Raw genomic sequence first — 17,650 nt, forward strand, 5'->3', positions numbered from 1 at the left:
CTGTGCAGTTCCTATTATGGTCCCAAACTCTGTAGTATCTACTGTCACTCTGTGATTTAAATTTCTGAGAATTGCAATCCATATTGAATGTAGAAGTAATGATTAATTTTGTTACTAAATATCACAGAATGGGAAAAACAACAAAAACCTATCAATATTAGTATTAATGGTAACTTACTTTTTGTAACGACTCCTTCAAGGCGAATTATATTTGGGTGGTCAAATTGTCCCATGATACTAGCCTCTCTCAAGAAATCTCTTCTCTGCCTGTCCATATAGCCACCTTTTAGAGTTTTAATTGCAACAGGTATTTCTCTTTTTCCCGGTGTCTTCAGACGTCCACTGCACACTTCTCCAAACTCCCCTTAAATAGATAAAACATTAGTTAGATCATTCACAGTGACTGAAGACCTACAGTACAGTTTATACTGCTGAACTTAAAACACCTTATTTTTCAAAATAACCTTCAATAGCTGTCTTAAAAGCTGTCTTTTTTAAATAGTTTGGTTATTTGTAGTTGTCAGTGAAACAAGAATGCAAAAATATTCCAAGAAACTCACACATCCTGTAGAAGTGGACAGAGAAATAGTGGATGGGATATGCAAGTTCCTGAATTTCATCACATCCAAGAAAAGCAAAATACTCAGCTTTACTTCATAACAAATAATAATCTTTCCTTTGTGCCACACCACGAGATTATGGGGAATTGTACTTTCAATGCAAAAGCCAAACTATCTGCCCTCCACAAATGGATCTTCTTGTTTTACAGACATTTTGAGACTGAACTTTGATATGTTTGTCATATAACTGAGCATGCTATGAGGAAGGAATGTAATGACACTTAGATTTTAATTCTAATGATGGCAAAATATCTACCTAAAATATCCATTTATAACAATTGATATCAATAGGGGTGTCATGCACTAAGACCTATATGAAAAGAAATGCCATAAGAATATCAGAATACCTGACTACCCTCCAATTGTATAAAGTGTTTAAAATGTACTTAATGCTATTATGCCCCAGAAAAGCACTTGCATGTGATTTATTTAAATGGGCTTACACACCTACTTGAAATGAATTACATATTTCACTGTTCAGACGGCTAAAGGCCAACAGTTTCAGAAAATCAGGATTGAGCTGCATAATAAGAGGAATCTCAAAGCTTGCTTCACCTGATGTTTTCCTCTGTATCTAAGGGCTTTTGAAGAACGCATGCCTCCTCGTACTCCCTTTTACACATTTACTAATTAAGTTTGTATGGAAATCACAGCTTTCCTTTGATCTCGAAGCCACTCAAAAGTTATTTAAAGCCCCTACCAAATACACTGTGGATGCCTGCAGGTCAGTTTTCAGTGGGTCATAATTCAATAAATGAAAAACAACGTTCACAAAAATATTTCAAAGCACTTCTTAGTGCAGAGTACTTCCACAGGGAAACTAAATTCTCTACCCCAGTCATTTTGGAATCAGAACGGTTGAAAAAAAAAAAACCCAAGTTATAAACATATATATATATATATATATATATATAAATGGAGGAAATAATTTGTTACTCCCTCTATTGAGTGCTGTCTGAATTAGTTTTACTTAAACTTTAAGGACAGAACAAAAGAAAACACAAAAAGAGAGCTCTACCCTGTAACACTGTGTCTTCAGATATGAACCAAATCTAGAAGAGAGAGGCATTAAAGGCAGAAGCCTCACTTCAGAAAGTTGTAACTCCCTGATGTTATAGGATTAGAATGGGTATTGTCATACAGCTTTTATTTTATTAGGTTCTGTCGCTTCCACTAAAACAAAACAAGGTTTTATTAGCCAATAAGATACAGGAAGAGTGGAGGGATTAAAAACCAATTTCATAGCTTGTCTTTCACTTCAAAACAGAGACATCATCAAGTGCAAGAGTACAATTAGCAGATGTTGAACATAACCTCTGAATAAATTAGCAGCTTCTTAAATAGCTATCAAAAGCAAAGTGTTCTAGGTCTTCTTTCTACCGAAAACCCCCCATTTAAAAAATTTCTACATAATTAAAAAAAATAAATTAAATCATATGCTTCCCTGAAGGTGTGTGCATACGTCTGAAAATATATGTCATCGGACTACTGCTCTGGGAATCTTCTGACAAAAGGCAGGAAGTTGAGTAAGGATTTTTCTGTATGATTTTGCCCCTTTAACCCTTAGAAAGCTTTCCTTAAAAATTTGTTTGTCTGACTACTGCCGCTGAAAAAGCAGTAGCTAATTTGGACTTCTAAGTCCTATCATAAAACAAAGTCATGAAACCTGAATGTTCTGAAGGAGACATGGTAAATCAATCTTCTATTCTGTGATATATCCAGCAGTGCTAGAACGCATCATTAAAGCCATGACCTTATTGCATCTTACTGGCTTTTCAAACTTAAATGCCTAAAATGAGAAAAATTTCCAATTTCTTTCTCTTGATGAAACAGTGGAAAGCAAAAATACTAGAGCTTTAATAACCAGATTTTTAAAGAGATGTCATGATCAATAAATCTGCAGAACAGCAAAATCTCATTTTTGAGAATAATTTGGAAAGCATAGGTTATAGAATAAATAGTTTTGCTAGTATAAGATTATACAAGAGTACTACAACTTTGGAATTTTGTAAATAATGGCATTCATACCCCAGAGACTGTAAAGGGCTGTTTTGAAATGGGTTAAACAGAAGGAGGCAGGTGAAGGACTTACAGTGCCAAGATTTATTATCTGTATAACATCCAAAGCAGGGGAAGGAACATTGTGTCTTCTCCATGACCTGTTTCTTTTCCCTTTTTAGGATGCATGATTTGTGCAGTTAGAAAGAAATTTCACTCCCCTTGGATATTGGGATTGATAAACTGGTGAACATAAAGACTAACAACAATTTTTTTTTTATGACATGGTCTCACAGTCATCAGCTCACAGAACAGACAGCTACTACATTTAGAAACCTAAGGTATGTGTAACAACTTGTAGTTCTGGTTTAGACAAGATGGAGAACAACGATATAATTTAAAACACTGAACTATTTGCACTGAGAAAGAATTTGTCGAGACTTTACCTCAGTGTCTGTTTTCTACACCTTTGTTCAGATAAAGAATTCTGAATGTTTTTATAGTGAAATGGGAACGTGTTCAACAACAGGGATTTTTAAAATCCAAGAATATAAGTTAATTGCTCAAGTTTAATGATAAATAACACAAATGTTGACCTGTAGCAGTAAAGGTTCATGACTGCATGTGTAATAAGTAGAAGGTAAGAGCCAGATGTCAATGAAGTAGTGTAAGTAATTCCTGGTTTAATGATATGAACCCCACATGTCTTACTGTATGTTACACAAAAATAAGCTGAGCAGTCTAGAAACTTACCCTGTGCAAACCACGCACCCCTTTTCTCATTCAGGCACAACATATATGTTATTTAAAATGAAGCAGTAGTCGTCAGTCATTTATAAGTCTGATATGCAGTCTTGGGATCAAAACAAATGTCTTATAGCACAGACAGTTGCTGTTGATAGAACTGAAAGGTCACAGCACCAAATACAGCTCAGTTCATTTTCCCAGTTTTAGTCATTAGGTCTATGGGAGAACTGGCAAAATATTTAGATTATGAAAAGAATATAGTGTACTCTCTGTGAAAAATTGAAGAATTGGCCTCTTCCCTGAGTTTCAACATTTTAACAACAAAAAAACCCAAACCAGTGTAACTTTTAAGACAGACCTACAAAGTAGCCCTGGGAATTCCTTCCATGAAGAGGTGCTAAAGCCTCAAACCAAAGAGCAAGAAGAAATGAGGCAGAAAGGAGTGTCATAGACAGGACAAAATCAAACGATACAATAACATGTCAGTAGGTGCAGCAAGTTCAGTATGAAGAGTGTCTGAAAGGGACCATCTGAAGAGAAACCATAGCAATGAAGAGATGGCAAAAAGGCACCCATTGATCTTTGTAATGAACCAATGGGAGATCATGGAATATTTTATATTAGTGATAAAAAAAATGGGCCAAGAGTTTTGAATCCAAGAATATACAATATCAAATTAAACAATAGTAAAACTTGGTCGTAAGTAATGGATAAAATAAAAGGGAATGGACCTTTTTACAATTTCACCAATGTCACCATTTAAACAGTAGCTCTTCCTAGAATGTGCACTTCATTAATACCTGTTTATTTGGTTGATGTTACCAGGAGAAACATAAGCAAAGCACTTACGAATAGGTTCTGTTTTGCCTTTGGTATTGTAATCAACTTGCTATTACAAATATTTGATCAAACTGCAATTTCTATTTTGGTTGTAAACTGCTTCCCCCACTGCCTTTACCCTCCAGTTTGAACCAAGATATCAGCAGAAGCTATTAGACCATTAACAGCTATTAACTGGATAATATTTCATTCAATTAAAAAGTCTACAAAATAGCATTTTTTTTTCTCAGAGGTAAGTTAGGAGATCATGGGAAGCCACTCAAGGGAAGTGACCTGACTACATACCCATCTTGAATTTGGATTTATGTGCAGATATTGTTACTTTAATGCAGATATCTCACACCTATACATGGAGTAAGTAAAGCACAAATAATTTAGAGAGGACTTTGCAAAGTCTGTATTTTAATTGCTTTATTTTCACCAAAGCACCAGAAGGATTGATAGTAATTCAGAAAGTTTGCAGATGTACTGGAACACTAAAAGCACACCAGAGGGGAAGACTGGGAGAGCCAAGATCAAAGTTTCAAATAACTAGCTCCACTGTATATAGTGGCTGCATTCAAAAACATCAGCTCAGTAAATGTCCACTAGGACGATCTGAAAAAGGGTTTTAACAAGATTGCACTAATTCATTTTTTTCTCAAAGTAATCTTCTGAGCATAGCATCCTTTCTTAAATTGTTAACACTTTGCATTTCCTATTATTACCTGCCTGATGATGTGAACTTGCAATAGGAATGTTTATTAAATCTACAACTAAATGTATAGACATTCTCTTTTTTTTTGGCTATGATGTCTGACTGTTGCAGGCCAAGTGTCATCTTGATATTTGTAACTACTAAAAAGGCTATTTGTTGCCACCTTCTCCGAATCTGTTTTTAGTATCCAATGGAAAAAACATCATTATGTGGAACAGTCAGTGTGTAAGCAACAATTTTAGATATATGTGGTCTCATTTTTTACATCATGTAGTACTACCCTTATGCTACTAGTACTTGGCACCAAAGGAGCAGAACAAATTGTGTAACACGGCTAATAAATGACTGCAGAGAAATACCAGTGTCTTGTACAGCATTCAGATATACCTGTACAACAGAGCATAAGTAGGTAAATATCATACACTCAGGGGCTCTTAAATTTTGCACTTCTAAGCAGAGACTGAAAAATAGGATGAAAATAATAAATAGCAGTCTTTGTTTTTCAAGTCTGTAGTGTATGTGCATTTGAGATAAGTGGAGCAGTGAAGAGATTTTTAACTTTTAACAGTGCTGTAATCAGAAATGAGATAATCAGTAGCTTTAGCTGAAAATACTACTTCTGATTTGATAGGATCATCCTCACATAGATTACTCAGCAGCAAATATTATAATGTACATTTCCAATTCACATCATCCAAGATTATAATTACCAAATACTTTAAAAGATAACTTGGGTTCATAGTTAGGTAAGCTGAAAAATGAAACTTGAAGAAAGAAACTAGGAAAAATACTTGCCTTGAGTGTCAAAGCCATCTGCACTGCAACTAGTGAATTGTAAAGAGTTTTTGGACACAACTTTTTAAACTGAAAAACTAAACTGGAAACTGCCTTCATGACAAGATCAGTTTCAAAAATTTCTTGCTCAGAAATGCTAGAAACATTTTTTCAAATATTTGCAATGTTCCACTTTGACATTTTCTGAATGAAAACTTCTAGTTCTTGAATTGAACTAATTTTTGTTTTGAAAAATTGGTTACAGCAACTCATAATGAAAATAACTGATCAACATAAAATGCTCAAAAAAAATTTAAGAAATGTATCTATTAATTCACTCCTTAAAAGATTTGAATGTTTCATTTTGTAAAAGAATTTAATTTTTGCTTCACTTAGGTGAAAATTGTAAAGATCTTTTAAAAGTAATTCTATAAGAAATCCATTTTATATCCAGTTGCAGTGTTTAATACAAAATTAGAGAAAAGGCATAAAAAAAGTTTTAGGACTGCTGTGAATTATAATGATATGTTATGCCCCCTAGCAGCTACTGAAGAACTCTGTTAGAATTTGTACTCTCCATGCCTCAGGCATGGTATTTAACCTGTATCTTGCCTATATGGAAATGGGTTAATTTCACTGCAATCAGTTTGCAAGTCCTGCTAGGCAAATATCTTTGAAGATGGCAGATTACCTAACTAATTTTAGAAGATAAAAAAATATAAAAATAAAATAAGTCAAAGAAGGCAAAAATTCACTCCCACGTATACAAGAAAACAGAGGGAGAAGCTGAGCAAAGAATTTTCATAAATGAATTAAGTTGAGAATAAGGACACAATTTTCATCTGAACTAAAATCAATAGGCTCAATCCTTGTCTGTTCTATTCAACCGCTTTGAAATCAGCAGTTATACCAATGTTGAATGTAGTTCAATATGCTTTATAATCTAAAACATCAATAACTATAGTATGTCTGAAGAAAAGGAAGAAATAAAAGAAATCAGATAGAATGTTTTCTGCAGAAGTCAGCCCTCTGGGGGCTCTCTCAAGCTCATAATTCCAATGGTGCACAGTGCCAGCTACATATTATCTAGCTTAAGCAATCAGGTAGACTCTAAAGTACTCCAGCGATATGGACCACAGCATGAAATAGAATTTTTCTGTCTTACTTTCAGATCAATATTTTCTCTCCCCTGTTTGTTAACAGACCTGGGTTTATTTCTGTTGTATTGTTTATATGACATTTTCTAGTGCATTGACACTGGAAACATTTGCATTGCTATCAGCATAGTACGTATCATTAAATGAGGGATCTCAACTGAAAAATACCTTTCCTTTCTTAAGTGACTAAGATATATGAAACAAAGATAAAAAAGAAGGATCAAAGGGCATTATGTTTTCTGATAGTAATTTGCTTGACAACACTTTTATGAGTTCTTTGGTGGTCTCTTTATGAGCAAATTAATTTTTTTTTTCCACTGACTCCCTTCTACAAGATGTAACTGATTTTTGCAGTTTGTTGTACTGTGAATATTTTTTCTTGACATCATTAAAGTTAGAGAAAGTAAATAAGGTTAAAAAAGCGCACATTTTTATATTGACATATACTTAGTAAGTAATAAAGCAACACTGCTAAAGAAAGCCCAGAATGGATAGCTCAAAGATGGATATTGGAGTATGGAACATACTAACTATGGCTACTGAAACAAAATTACAGTCAGGTGAAGACAAAACATCTGTGTATCTTATATAATAAGTACCTTTAAGACAGTAATTTACAAAATTCAGTCACTCCTAATATCTTAAGGACACAGAAATATCCATATTGTTTAAACTGAGGACAGGTATACTGTTAATGTCTTTCACAGGAAGAAATTAAATTTCAGAGCTGGAATTAGAGCTCAGGATTCTGTTCCTATGCTCATCAAATTTCTGACACAGACCCTTAGCTCTCAACCTTCCCTTTCTATTGGTTCTGAGAAATTATTAGTGCTCAACAGCCATTGACAGTGTGTGGGTAACAACACAGAGGATGTAATACACCACAGGAACTACAGACTCTCCTTGTCAGTCTGTTTTTAGGTTTAATTTGTTAAAATTGTGAGAAATGTTGGTGGGCCTTCTGAATGACTTGTAGGTCACAGACCATGCCTTGAGATCTACTAGTTAGGTAAGTTTGTAAGGCCTTTTTCTAGCCTTGTCTTTTGAAGTCCTCAGTAAACTACAGCTGGGTAAAACAGTGAGCAAACAATCTCAGGACCGGGTCAATTAATGAAATGCTATCTGCCCTAGATAGAACACAAGTTACAAGAAATGGTTTTACAGGACTCTGATCTTGACAAGTATTTCACTTTCCTTGTGCTAACCACAAAGGTGTATTTTCTGTCACCATGGAGTTGCCACCAGGACCTCTAGTGAACTCTTGACAGCTGCCATGAGCCTTTATCCCTACATAGGCTTTCCAAAAGTGAATGTATGGGAACACTTGCATGGTGCATTCCTGAGTAGCAAAACCTAGCAATTAAACCAAAGCTAAGACAAGAGGATAACAATGCTCAGAACAGACATACCTACAAACATGTCACGTCAGCAAAGAGTAAGACCCGTGAAAACATGAGGGCCACTGTGGTGGTGCAACTCCCCCACCCTCCTGGGCCGCTCGGTGCTTGGTGCGATTCCCCCTCCCTGGGCCACATGCCAACCTAAGATGGGTTGAGAAAGGCAGTGGACCAGAGCACCCCCTTAATGCACCTGGGTCCTGCCTCTCCTATTGCTTGGGAATGGTAATGACAATCAACCACCTCCTGACAGCCTAGTACATCTGTACCTGGGTCATGGCCCAAAGTGGGTGATACCAGAACTTCAAAATCTAGGAAGTTCTGGGCCTGCACAACTGGTGTAAGGTACCAGAGTATTTCAACGTCCAAGTTGGGCTGAAATGGAAAAGTACCTGAAAGTCAATTATCTCAGACCCTATAAATACTGACCCTAAGCAAGACCCTTTGAGCTCTCCTGGATTGCAGCAGGATGTGACCAGCATCTCCCCTGAGCTGGGACGCCTCTCGGGTACAGACTCCTCAAGGTTGAAAGATTGTCTGCCAACAAAGCCAGGGCGAAGACAGACTTCTTGAGGCTCAATTATCACATGTTGAGGAATGCTGAAGCATTGTGAGTATTTCCTCTAAACTCAAGAAGAGGGAAATTTTAACTACAGGCTAGCCTCTTCCATCCACCCCTCTACCTATCTACATGCTTGAATATGCACATTTGCATTCAGGAGTGTGGGTGTCTACATATTTCACTGAATCCAAATATTTTCATCTGTGTGTGTATATGTTTTGTGTTTATACATATGTACATATGTATATTTTGATTTAGGGTACCTTGCAGTAAATTAGCGTGAATCTTGTAATTCTCAAATATGTAGTTAAGTCACTGTTTTAGTTATAACATATTCTACTAAATTACCTTGATAATCTTTAAATTGGTCAGTTATTAAGTGCTGTTAAAATTCAACTGTTTGATCCACCTCAGACCATTAATAAATCTTGAATTGCTGCTAAATCATAACCACGTCAAATATTTCATCCGCGACAGTCACATTATCTCCCTTAGAAAAAAAAGGCCAATATATATACAGGAATAATGAGTTTCTGAAACCTATTTTCAAACAGCTGTGAAATGGCCTACATGCCCAATGAGATGTTCTCAACTGAAGATAAACACACCGTAGATGAGAACAGGGTCTAAAAAGGTCATTCAGATGTAATTCCTCTCTGTTCCCGCTACACACTTGGACAAAGACAAAAAGGGATGTAAGAAGGGATCCTGCAGCTATTTTTCTCAGTCATCCTGCTTCCCAGCTCCATGTCACCTTTCATACTGTCCACACCTTCTCATCAAATCTTCCTCTTTTCCCACTGTGCCAATGATCCTTCTCTGCACAGCTACAGGAAAGCCTACCCCAAGCTAGCCTCTCCTTTTCCCCCTTGTAGTCCACCTATTTTCTATTTGACAATAATTTTTTCTTAGTCTTCTATATTCTGATCTTACTTCCCCCAAGACAGAGATTCAGATCTAATCTCCCCCTCAGTGCCAGAGAACACATGACATTAACTATGACAAATGATGAGTGACACCATCTTTTGAGTACATTTGGAATAAAGGAAAAAAAAAACGAACCAAAAAAACCAACCCTACCCAAAACATTGATAAAGCCCTAAAAAATGGTTTGGGATAAACCTATCGCTTTGGAGAATCTGCCTCTCAAGAACTCCTTATTTCAATATACCCACATTTGGAACATTAGCCAAATACAATACCTCATGTACACCACACCTGAGAGTTAACTTGTGCTATCACAGAAATATGTCCACATTTTGTACTACACTTGACTACTTGCATTATGCTGGTGACTTCAGAAAAGCAGCCTTTCCATGCTTAGACATTTTTTAAAGAGAGTATATTTTTACCTGCCCCAATAACTCTCTCAATACGAATTCTTGAAGGATCTATCTCCTTTGCAAACTCATGGACAGCAAGAGATGGGTCTTCATATGTGTCTGGATCAATATATGTTTTGATTCCTGGGAAACGTACTGCAAAAAAGAGAGAATACTAGGAATCAAGAATTCTTTGACATTCACACACAATGAAATGGGGAGTTTTTTGTTTTTTGAGGGGGTTTTTGACTGGAAAATTGAAAGGATTTGAAACAATATATTAAATCTTCCACATTTAAATTTACAGAACCCACAGAAAAGGATAATGACCCAAAATTACTAATGCTTGTTACTGATTTCACAGAAGCCAACTGTAGAATGCAAGAGTTGCTCGCAGTTGCTGTCAGCACCAGGGCCTTCAAAGATTGACTGAGCACAAAGTTAAACATTTCCTCTTATCCTTCAAATGGCCTTTTTAGGTAAGGCTTCTGAGACATTAAACACCTGGGTGTTACAACTCCATAGACAGAGAAGCCTCTGCCAACCCAACACTTAGCAAAAGCATTCAGAAGTACTGGCTAAAACTGTAAGCAAGGTCCTGCTGGACCCTGCTCAAATCTTCTGAGATGTTGTGGGTGACTGAAAGCATGGGTACTTCTTCAGGATTTCTACAGTGCATTGTTACATCAAACATCCTTTCAACTTGCAGTGATAACCAACACCCAGTGTTAGTGTAAATAATGGAGAAAATATGGGTATTAGGTTCTCTGAATGTTATTTATACCTCTAGTTACTGTCATGTTTGCTAGCTACACAGGTCCCAGAGTTTAACCTGTCCCACAGAAACAAAAAGTCAAAGGCCTTTACAAAACTCAGTCTTTGGTATTCAACTGATAAGATAGTATCAAACTCTTATGATGTTTTGTCTCTGTCCCAGCTGAACACAAGCATCTCCTGAGGTATAGCATTTCAGGCAGGAAAATTAAGAGGGCAGTAAAGCTTTTGGAAATTTCTGCTTAGGAAAAAATAACAGCCCTAGCTAAGTTTTAAGGAAAATTCTATTTTGGGTAAGATAAAGTACTTTTATTTATGCATTTATTTATTTTATTATTGTGAGCATCTCCTTTCCAAATGCTATTTAGTATTTTAATCTGAAGAGGATCCCTGGAGTCTCTGCACTTAGCTCACATCCTTAAGGAATGCTTCAAGTACAGCTGGTAAATTTGGAAAATGCAGCACGTCATGAGAGAAAATGTGAGCTCCAAGCTGGTCACTTGAAAGGGTGTCTACAGAGACACCAAGTGACGGCTCAAAGATAAGGGGAAAAGCCAATCCTCAAGACTAACAGTGATTACTGCCAAAGCAGTTTATATTCCCCTTTGCTGTTCCTTGGGCAATTTAGGCAATCTGTCCTTTACTTTGAAAAGAGTGCTTTCTAGTTCAGTCCTTTCATTTATGGGTGGATGGCTGAACATTCCTTTTGCCAAACAGGTCCAATCTTTGAGATCCTCTTCTCTGAGGATGGGTCCTGGAGGACTGTGCTGTTTTGTTCTCCTCTGATCATCTGGAACAACCAGAGAGCCAGGTGCAAGATGAGAACAAAAAAATCCAAATCTATTTACAAGGCTTCAATAATTTTTGTTTGCTTCCTTGGAGATGGCTGTGGCAATAGCTGGTTGGTGCCAGATTGCTTTGGCAGCCTCCAGCAACCCATAATTTTCTGGCATGACTAATATCCCTTGTGTTCTTGAGTATAGCATGTCCAAGAACTTATGCTGTTTCTCTTGGCCTATCTGGATGGGAATTTTTTTAGGCTGCTGCCATGTGGTGATTAAGTTCTGGAAAACTTTCAACCCATTAAGAGAAGTTGATGTAGATAATGCATCAACTTATCAGGATAAAGGAAGGTACTGCAGCTGGGTCAAGAGAACCTCTTTTAAAAGAATTAAGTACCTCTCAGCCTTCTTCCTCTTATCACTTAGGAGCTGAATCTAAAGCAGCTCATTATCTGATGAGCCTAAATATTCATTTAGCATGAAGAATGCTCATTTAGGTGAATAACACATGTTCAGGTCACATGAATGTGGCTGGGCTTCATTAAGTAGGGTGCAACAGCCATTTGGGCCACACACAATACAGAAGTGGGGAAGGCACCAGACATCATGGGATCTCATCAGGAAGATCACAGACCTTTTCTAACTCACTTCAAAGATTTTATTTCCCGAAATCTTCCTCTCACTTGCACGGAGCTCCCAAGGGAGAGAGGAAGGATGAACAGCAGATTGTTTTCTTCTGCACACTGCAGAAGCATAGGATGTAAAGCATGGACATCACAAATCTGGGAACAGGAACAGGCAATGCTAAGCAGTACAGGTCTTGCAGCAGAGTTTCTTTTTAAACAGTTTCAGACAGTCTAGGAGAGTCACCCTTATACCAATCCCAGCAGAGACTGTACAACCCCACATATTGTTTCAGGTTAAGATCCTGGTTAAGATCAAATCTATAGGTAGTCAGCAGTCAGATAAAGATTGCTGCTAGCATGAAGGATGTACTTCTTATAGAGATGCTGAGTGCTCCGTGTAAAGGAGGGAGTATTATTGGCAATAGAGTCTTAGCTACTGGGGTAAATCACAGTAATTCCTCTTTATCCTTGGTCCTATGGAGCACATACATGAGTAGAAACTTGCCCCCTCAAGTCTGATGCTGAGAAAACGGCAAATGAATGAGAAGCCTCTGAGATGAAGCTTTGTGTCAACATGAAATACAGTTATCATTTACCCTGGCCTTAAAGACACTGAGTGAGGCTTTTCTCAAATTCAGTCATGGTCTCAGAGGCATATATCAAACTCTTCAGCAGGAACATTTTTGTCTTCTTTCCTTTTTGACCATGTTTGGAAACAAATGACAGACAAATCTTCCTAAGAAGTATCCTTTATGGGGAAATGTGTCCTTTTCCTGGACAGAAAGAGCAACTTGGCTGGATATAGTGGTGTCACCTGAAAAAAGACTTCTGGTGATTTAGCTTCTGTCTTGATCATAATATTTCCAGAGATGTTATAAAAAATGACAACCCCCCCCAAATATTTAATAAGTTTTTTATAATAACCTTTGAATAAATAAAAACTTTAAATAGCTACTCACATAAAACAGTGAGACTAGTAATTTAAACTAAGTAGCTAAACTAAACTACATAAACTACTGCTCACAAGAGATTGCCAGGATTTTTTCTCACTGTACTGATCAGTGAGTAGGAACATGATGGAAGGCAACCCATTCCACATTTTATTTCTTTGGTGGCCGGAAGTGTAGATCCCTACAACCAAAGAGAACTGAATACAAATAAGTCACATAGTCACCAAGAGAGGTATTTTGAGGCAGAAGTTCAATATGGTCCAGACCAGTTGAGAATTCAAAGAAATATACCTGAAAAACTGATAAATATTATTAATAGAATACCAAAAAACCTTATTAACTCGAGTGAATTCAGTGAAATTGTTCAAGAGAACATACAAAGAAGAATAAATACCCTTGATGGTGCAGACAATGGAGAAACTACTCAAATGGCCAGATTAAAACATCAAGGGCAAAAGCTGTATAGAAAACAATGAACATTCTTCATTTAAAACATGATATAGATATATAACAGTGTTGAACTACTTACAATGTCCATTTTGCAAATGAGCCCTTCTTTTCTCTTCAGATTTCATTTTGGCCTTTATGTACCACTGACATCTTTCAAGAAAAACAAGTGAGGTTTTAATTAAAATACTTGTCATGCATAAAATAAATGTACATTAAGTTTTATCTGAACTTTTATGAAAGCCAAAATCTTTGCATTTGGAATATATATTTAGTTATGAATTGAAAGAGATAAATATGCATGAAGAACTACAAACAGATTAGATACAAATAAAAATAAAACATGGCTGAATGATTAGTATGAAAATGAATACTTAAATTCATTTGATGCAATACTTTATTTCCAAGTTTGCCTCCTCCAAAGAATTCTGATACTTTAATAAATTATTACTTCCCTGCATTCTTGTTTGCATACATTGGTTTGTGCTAATAAAGCCATATCCTATTAACTGTCATATCCAGTGGGTCAAAAAAGATCACAATTTCTTCATAAGATAATAGTTTATATGACTTCACAAAGTTTCATGAAAAAAGAAAATATTTTTTCACTTTAGGATCACCTTTTTTTCCCCAAGTAGCTCTGTGCTTCTCAGACTAGCCAGGCACTGACTTATTATTTCTTCTAAAATAGCAACTATCATATAGGATAAACAATATGTACCCTGCTATGCGAATATGATGATTCAGCATATGCCTGTATGATTGCTATAAAATTACAAATCCTTGGAAACAACCCAAAACTCCGTGGATGTTCATGAATTGCTAGCAACCTTACCTGACAATGCAAGGATATGTTGAAGAAAACTGCCATATGGCAAGCTTTCAGGCTCCCTGTAATGAAATTTTCCCTAGCCTGAATGCTGTCTACCTGCAGGACTGTTAATGCTGATTTAGAGGGTCACATGATAGGAGCAACTGTTTCAGTCAAGAAAAAAACTATTTTCTTTTGATCTTAAAGCTCTTTCTCACTCACTGAACAGCCTAAGAAGTATGACTTAGAGAGAAATCTTTTGGTCTAAGGGTGAGGCTAAGGCTGTGGGGTGGAGAACAATAGTGCATGTGGACATGTGCTTTGGTGTACAGACATTCAGTTCCAAGACCACCTTGGAAAAAATGACTGGCCTCTGTGTGTTCATTACTAGCCTTATAAAATAAACTAAACTATAATTACAGATAGTATATCCAGTAATATACTAACAATGGAGATATAAGAAATATACACCCTCCTCGTAAACTACTTAAGAGTAGGAACACACACAAATTCATTCACTGCTACAGAGGTGATGATGAACACCTGAAGGGCAGAAACTTCTAAACTGTCATGGCTATGTACCCTTATGGAGGTAAACAGCAACCAGTAAATTCTCAGCTTCTGTGGAAATCTTCAGATTGTACTCGTTTCTGGGACCACTAAGCATTCCAAGGCCATTTTTAGGATCTGAACAACTGGCCTGTAGGATACCAGCTGCCAAGAACACTGAACACAAACTCTTACACTTGAAGTGTCTGTCCAAGGGAACAGTCAGAGCAATGGGGCTTTAACCCTGTCCAATCCTGCCAAGTATGCATGTGGCCCCAAAGTTTGACTACAGAAGCTGGTGAGTAATCACCAGCAGAGGAGTCTTCCAGCTCCAGCTCCCCATTCCCTGTTAGTTTTGACTACAGAACAATCATAGAGGAATAATTTCTGTAATGATAAGAATAAATCACACAGAGCTTTAACACTGCATTTCCTGGAATTTAGCCAAGACCCCCATCTCACTGCATAACCTGGGCCTCGAAGTCTCTGTCTCTTTCATTTTTTCTATCTGCAATCGCCAGCCGTGCTTCATGCTTGCTCTTGGTGGGTAATCACTCAGCAAAGTGCAGAGGCAGGTGCTCATTTAACCCAGCCTCTCCACTATGAATAGACTCATCAGCAGCCCTGTGACTCGACAGCTCATCAAATTGTTAATTCTAAACAGTGAAGCAGAGCACATCTGTAGGGAACCGATCCCATTTTTCACGCAGAAATTTGCCTCCAGTCCTACAGTAAATTGAGTATTTATTCAAAATTTTCTTGCTCTGTCTTCTGCAGAATACACTCTTATCACTGCATTTAAGTAGTGCTTGGAAATGAATTTGTATCTTCTTACATAATTGAAATGGTCCTGTTGAATAAGATGTTAGAAAGCTAAGAGAAGGGTATCTCTGATATCCTTAACATTAGCAAACAGGAGGAATAAACACAGAAGAAAAAAAAAATATTTTCACATCTGAGTTTAATGAGATTTTTCTTTTCATAGTTTGAGCTCAGAAGGTAACTGAGTACCATGCAGCTGATCACTTCCCCCTTTTTCCCCCGCAGTGCTGAGAAGTGGAAAATAAAGCAAAGACACTGCTTACTCACCCCTTCCCCCCCAACACTGTGAAGGAGGGAAAAAAAGACTCAGGAAATTGAGATAAGGACGGGAAAGGGGGATGATCTCATCCTTTAAGGCACAGGCAAAAGACAGACTCATTAGGGGAGGAAAAGAAGAACGTAAAATTTAATTCGGACACTAAGAACAACACCACCACTTAACAGAGTAGGGCTGTGAGAAGCATTACCACCTCCTGAAAACTCTTTCTCCCACCCCTCCCTTCTTCCTAGGCTCAGCTTTGCTCCTGATATCTCTACCTCCTTCTCCCAGCGGCGCAGGGGCAGGGAATGGGAGGTGCAGTCAGTCCTGTTGCTTCTTCCATCTCGGGTTTAGGGGGGAGGAGGAACTTCTGGCATTCCTTGCCTGTTCCAGCACGGTCCCCCTCTCACCAGGACAGTCCTCCACAAACCAACTCTGACATCACTCACTCCCATGGGTGTGTGGTTTATGGTCACCCCGTCATGTTGCTATCCTCCCAGGGCCAAACTACAACAGCGGGGCCTTATTCCCATGGGGTCCCAGCCTTCTTTGGGAGCAGTCACCTGTCCCGGCGTGGCACCCCTCCCCCAACTGCAAATCGGTATCTGCTCCACTGTAGACCTTCATGGGTTGCAAAGGGGGGCAGCCCTGCTGTCTCATCATGGGGTACAGGGCAGTTTCGGCTCCAGCACACCTTCCCCCTTCTCCTCCTTTCTTCCACTGACCCCAGTGTTCATACAGCTGTCCTGCTGCAACTCCTCCTCACAACTCCCACCACTCCTCCCAGGTTCTCCTTCTTAAATGAGTTATCACAGAGGTGCAGCCACCGTCACTAACTGGCTCGGCCTTGGTGCAAAGGAGGGTCCGACTTGGAGCCGGGGGAGCTTCAAGAAGCTTCTCACAGGGGGACACTGCTGTAGGTCTCTCCCCTGCTACCAAAAATCCCTGCCCCTCACTCAAACCCAGGACATTTCTAAAGTAAGCATTTGAGTTATGTTTCAGATTTCATATAAGGGTTACACACAGTCTTCTTCTCCAAAAGTTTGTCCTTGTCTGAATAACTTCTCTCTCTTCTGAAAGACCCTACTGTTTGTCAGCATTTTTAATAACCATAGGAATATTTGCTTAGCTTCTAAGATTATGTAAGGTCACAATATGTTCCAATGTTAAGTGCTCCCATTAACTTTAGCAGAATGTTAGACTTAACTGGTTTTATTATTCAGCAGAGGGAGCATTAATTCACATAATAGTAGCTACTGTAGTGCCATATTTGGTTGCTGGGGTACTGCAAAAAAACCCTCTGTCCTACACTGACAGGACTTCACTTTCTTTTCAGATCAGATGTAATGTCATACCAGTGTGCTGGGTTTATGTTCGTGGCAGGGGTTTTTGGTAGCAGGGGAGGGGGCTACAGTGAAGCCTGTGAGAAGCTTCTTGAAGCTCCCCTGGCTCCAAGTCAGACTTACCTCTGTGCCAAGGCTGAGCCAATTAGCAACTGTGGCTGTGTCTCTGCAAT

The 17,650-nt window shown here is 38.0% G+C and overlaps 1 protein-coding gene across 4 annotated transcripts in view; it reads right to left on the reverse strand.

Moving 5' to 3' along the window:
• The window catches only part of EPHA6 (EPH receptor A6), a 493,307-nt gene that overhangs the window by 114,944 nt on the left and 360,713 nt on the right, over positions 1–17,650 (reverse strand). For all 4 annotated transcript variants that reach the window (XM_026843385.1, XM_026843366.1, XM_026843375.1 and 1 more), the window contains 3 exons: positions 13,776–13,846; positions 10,145–10,270; positions 179–364 (listed from right to left, as the gene is read on the reverse strand). In XM_026843385.1, the coding sequence (XP_026699186.1) occupies positions 179–364; positions 10,145–10,270; positions 13,776–13,846 (383 nt within the window). The remainder of the gene's footprint in view (positions 1–178; positions 365–10,144; positions 10,271–13,775; positions 13,847–17,650) is intronic.

Source organism: Athene cunicularia (genome assembly GCF_003259725.1).
Source record: "Athene cunicularia isolate RWA chromosome 1 unlocalized genomic scaffold, athCun1 chr1_part1, whole genome shotgun sequence".
NCBI lineage: Eukaryota > Metazoa > Chordata > Aves > Strigiformes > Strigidae > Athene > Athene cunicularia.